Source organism: Pinus tabuliformis, chromosome Q, assembly GCF_031772625.1.
Source record: "Pinus tabuliformis cultivar Carrire ecotype Pingquan chromosome Q, CPIR1, whole genome shotgun sequence".
Classification (NCBI taxonomy): domain Eukaryota; kingdom Viridiplantae; phylum Streptophyta; class Pinopsida; order Pinales; family Pinaceae; genus Pinus; species Pinus tabuliformis.
In genome coordinates, this window is record NC_142296.1 from 891920182 (window position 1) to 891924993 (window position 4812).

General features: G+C 36.8%; 1 protein-coding gene across 1 annotated transcript; it reads right to left on the reverse strand.

Annotated features, from left to right (window-relative positions):
- Positions 1–227: 227 nt before the first annotated feature.
- Positions 228–4474, reverse strand: LOC149222342 (alpha-galactosidase-like). The gene is made up of 15 exons (XM_089385381.1): positions 3918–4474; positions 3602–3660; positions 3385–3441; positions 3215–3249; positions 2990–3093; positions 2792–2867; positions 2627–2685; positions 2104–2169; positions 1911–1994; positions 1736–1800; positions 1543–1625; positions 1315–1405; positions 1119–1168; positions 842–982; positions 228–639 (listed from the first exon to the last, which is right to left on the reverse strand). Exons 1-15 carry the CDS (start codon positions 4064–4066, stop codon positions 544–546), a joined length of 1215 nt encoding a protein of 404 aa, XP_089241507.1. The 5' UTR covers positions 4067–4474; the 3' UTR covers positions 228–543.
- Between the last annotated feature and the right edge of the window lie 338 nt (positions 4475–4812).

The window sequence follows — 4812 nt, forward strand, 5'->3', positions numbered from 1 at the left end:
GATTAATTTTAATTAATATTTTGTTTTAAATTAATACAAACATTTATTTTATTGTAATAGTTAATATTAGTGACTCTTTTTATTTTATTGTAATAGTTAATATTAATGACTCTTTTAAGTAAGATGTGCAAGTAAATCCAGGGTGACCACCAAGTGAAATGAAGGTATTCAAGTATGTGCATGGAAATCAAGAGTGATCACTAAATGAAACGAAGGTATTCAAGGTATTTAAACCAAGGTAATGAATTATTAATTAATCAATAATAAGAAATATTATGAGAAATGACACAAAGCTTTTACATTCCTTAATAAGGTTCATAAATTTTGAACCTGAGATCATATGATGAAATGAAATGGATCCTTTCTTGATAGAAAAAGAATCTTATACGGAATTCTCTAAACTGGTTTGGTGCTACTATAATGTGAAATGGCAACAAATAATAATCTGCTCAAGTTGGGGTTGAAACAGTTGAGTCAACATCCTTTTATGTGGGTTGAAATAGATGAGCGAGAAAACAGTTGAACCAGCATCATTTTATGTATCTAATTGTAAGCACTTGTCAAAATATACATCTTACATGCATGTGGCTTGACTGATGATGTTAAGCTGTCCTTATATGTTCTCGCCAGAGACTGGTACTGCAAATGCAAATTACCAATAATGCCATTAGTAATGTTGAAAGTCTTTCTGCATAGCTTATCCTAATCTCAACTCTAGTCACATATACACTCCAAGAAATGACTACATTCCTGCAGAATAAGGATACACTTCAGAATTAGAATGCATTTAATGCAAAAGTTCAAACCTTCTGGTATATTTATTCTAGCCTGTAAAATATACCTTCCACAAATTTCTAATTTGGACTTCATGGGAAGATTCGAGGCCAATATCTTCCCATTTGGCTGTAATTGAAGCTCTTGACTCTCTTCTGTTCAATAAGATTACTACCATACGATTGTTGGATAAAGGACCTGCCCATACCTGTAAGCAAACATGCATTAAGAGAAAGATACACATTACATTACAAAACAATCGAGATACAGTAACATAAATAGATGGTCTGGAAAGGAAAGATATTAAATTATAAGGAACCATCGCTCATCTTTGCCATGAATACCTCCAGATTGTCATTGCTGTAGACTTTCTTGCCTTGTACTCCCAATGGATCTGCACATGATAACGATAACACAAAAGCATGAGGTGTCAACCTAGTAAAAATGATGAGTGTTAACTGCTTGGACTACACCTTGAAAGAAGCATATATATTATAATTGTAGTTAATGGTTGATAACAAATTCCAAAAGTTCTCTCACCTTGATTGACTGCAATCACCTCTGCATTGCTGAGGATCTCCACAATCCCAGAACTCATAGATCTCACATCACACCCTATCAACAATGGTGCCTGCATATAGCTATGCATGATTCAATGGTAAAAAAGGGTTTAATTTAACTTGGTACAATAGAGTAGAATATTTAAGGGCAATGCCGATATCATCATCATCATATCAGCAGGAACAAAGAACAAGATATGATAAGTACCTTCATCAGGGCCCAGAGGCTGAAATGTGACCGGTATTCTTCTCTGCTTAATTTGCCATTTCCTACCTCCAACATGTCAGGATCTGATCCACAGAATGCCCAATGAATCACTTGGAATAGCATTGATCAAAAAGTAAAATGATATATAGTAACCAGTTTTATATCTGGCATAGAAATTGGAATGGAGCCCTACCATTCCATCCACCTGGTCCTGCATAATGTGCCCATCTGTCATTCAGGTCCACTCGAGAAGCTATGCTGCACCAGATGAACCATTCAGTCGGCCCCAGGCCAAAAACAATCAGTCCAACATACAATGTTCTCTGAGCAATCCATGAAGTGGGTGTGACAGTAGAGCCTATGATCACCTAATCCAACTGTTGTTAATGTCTTGTGTTGTCCTCCAGCTATTTCCAACTTTGGCTCCCCAGGTAGCCGGATGATCTCTTCCCCTGCAAAAGAACAGTTTGCATCTAAAGATATCCAAATTATGACATCAATGATTGAGAAATATAGAACTTATTACTGATTTCATAAAGATCTACTGAAATCAAAACCTACCATTCACACAATGAATAAAATATTGGATGTCCTGTTCTCAGAAGTGCATCCCTCATTCTTGGGTACCTATAAGTTAACACAGAGATTCAATTTCCCAATTCCTGGATCCCCAAATAAACCGCATTCTCTTTCCTATTGCAGTCAGTAGTTAAAGTCTAATAATGATATTAATCATGCAAAGTTACAGTTTTACAAAGCCCTAAAACTGATCCGGCAGCTTCTCAGAGAACAAGAACCACAATCCACCAAAGCAATAGAGATGGACCATCAGGAAACAATCAACAAATTGGAAGTTTGTTAACAGAAAGGATTGAATGCATTCTTTACTTCCAATCCATGAACACCCACCCTTTCAAAGGGGATGATAAGTGCAGAGACAAAGAATTACATAGCAAGCAGTAAAAAATTGAGAAGAGAATGGTAGATAGCCTGGAAATTTGAGTACTGTCCAGGCTGGAAAGGAACAGTTAATGATCCATCAAATATAAGAGAGTTGGATTGAAGATTAGAAACAGAAACTTACCGGACTTCTGGTTTGCTGCGATCAGTATTACAGTTATCATATTTTAGATAATCAACCCCCTGTCATGAGGTGTAGGAGAATTAGTCTGTAAAATAATTTAAAAAATTCAAATTTACAAAGTAAACCACTATGGAACTGTACGAAGAGGCAAATGTTTTAATGTACCCATTCAGCAAATGTATCTGCATCTATTTGCTCGTATCCCAATGAGCCTGGCTGTTTCCCTGAACAGGTACGGAACCTGCAAAGTACATAAAAGCTTAGAAAAATCCACATTAACAATAATGGGAGAATAGTAGAGAGATTTCGTTTGAAATTTTGAGAATAGTGTGAGAGTTCCGGAGAATTTCCTACAATTCGTACCCGGCATCTGAATATATCCCCAGTTTGAGCCCTTTGCTGTGCACATAATCCGCAAGGGCCTTGATCCCAGATGGGAATGTTGAAGCTTTTGCAACTAATCTTCCCTGCAGATTAGTCATAAAGAAAGACCAGCAGCACATAATCAGTTGCCTTGACCAACACATAGATACCTTCATAACTGAAAGTCAAAACTGAGTCAGTCCGACAATCAGGTTGAGCATGTACATTTTTATCACGCTTCTGCTCCGCCCAACAATCATCTAGTTAAGCCAAAATGCAGAGTTCAGATCATCAAGAGAGTAGCCAAATTAGTATTTCATATCACATATAACATAGTTATGACTTTCAAGATCCATAGATACATTTCAGACTGGAGGACAGCAGAACATGTTTACCTATATTTAGGTACTCATATCCAAGTTTGTTGAAACCAGATGAGATCAAAGCATCAGCTGCAGCAGTAAAAAAAGTAATCCACCAAACAAAACTTAGCTGAATTGAACATGCTTAATGTCAATGGGAAATGGAGCTTTTGCAACAGAAAATCAAAGAATCAAATAAAAAATCAGTAGTTTCTGAGAAATATAATTAAGTGATAATCACATCACATACCAGTTTCCCTAACTATCTTCTCATCAATATCGCAGCCAAAGTGATTCCAACTATTCCATCTGCAAATAGAAAATGATCAAATCAGCATTGATCCATCTCTATATCTAATGCAGAGACAGAATGTTACAATTCAAGAAAATGGGATGGAAAGGGAGTATTAATGTGGAAGAACATCTAACATAAGGATTATGTTATGCCATTGTAATAAAATATCTGGAGAGTTTGTAACATCTCACAAAACCACCATAACAGAGCAGAAGGTATGACAGCCAAATCATCACAGAAAACACAGAGGGATAGAAGTATGCAGTCTGACCCCATGGGAGGAGTCCTAGCCAATCCATTCTGAAGCAAACTTCGAGAAATATGATTCAAATTCTGCTTCTGGCCATTGCCAACATTAGCAAAACAACAATTCAAGGCCAAGGCCAAGAACAACACCAGCACTCCAGAGGATGAAACCATTGTTTCCTTGTAAGTCTCTTCAATGAAACAACCCAACTTACAAACCTAAATAAAAAAAAAGCAGCTGTTTCCCATGATTTTTTTTTGTCTGAAATAGAGGGATTCTGAGTAACCGGAATTGATATTATCTACAGGCTTTTTGGGGGGGGGCAAAAGTTAGTTGTATTTCCAGGTCGGGGAAATAGTGAGAACATACGGACTCGCACGATTTTGTCGGCAGAATTGTTTGGTAGCCTTCAACAGTGAGGTCCTGGAAGGAATACCCCTGTGCTGGAAAGGATGGGAGGCCTGTGAGATTCACGGGTTTGCAAGGTGATGGTGATAATTATCGACACGATGGGAAGGTGAAGTTGACAAAATTGTCCTGGGAAGAATCTAATTGGCACGCGATTGCTGAACTCTCAAAAGTAGATCATTTGGAAGACTAAACAATGGTGAGGCCACATGGGCATAGGGAGGCTATCATTGCTTTATCAGAACTTTGTGGGTGATAGTTTGATAATTGCAGGATACCATTGTTTCATGTAACAAGTTTGTTGTGGGTGACAGTATGATAATGGGAAGATACCACTGCTTCAAGGGGTACAGTTGGATAACAAGATTATATATAGTTTTATGAGGATATTGTGGTTGACTGTTTGATAATTTGAATTTATTTAAAATGATAAAAAATTTAAATTGGAAAAAAAATATAATAAAAATGAGATTGAAACTAGTGAAATGAATAACAGAGTCAATCAATCATC

What these genes read in the sequence shown, in the direction of transcription:
- LOC149222342 (XM_089385381.1), bottom strand. Translation starts at nt 4,066, where the DNA reads ATGGTTTCATCCTCTGGAGTGCTGGTGTTGTTCTTGGCCTTGGCCTTG. An exon ending in CGCAGCAAACCAGAAGTCCG is followed by an intron (nt 2,170 to 2,626) that starts GTAAGTTTCTGT and finishes GTTAACTTATAG; the next exon opens with GTACCCAAGAATGAGGGATG. An exon ending in ACAGCAATGACAATCTGGAG is followed by an intron (nt 983 to 1,118) that starts GTATTCATGGCA and finishes GTTTGCTTACAG; the next exon opens with GTATGGGCAGGTCCTTTATC.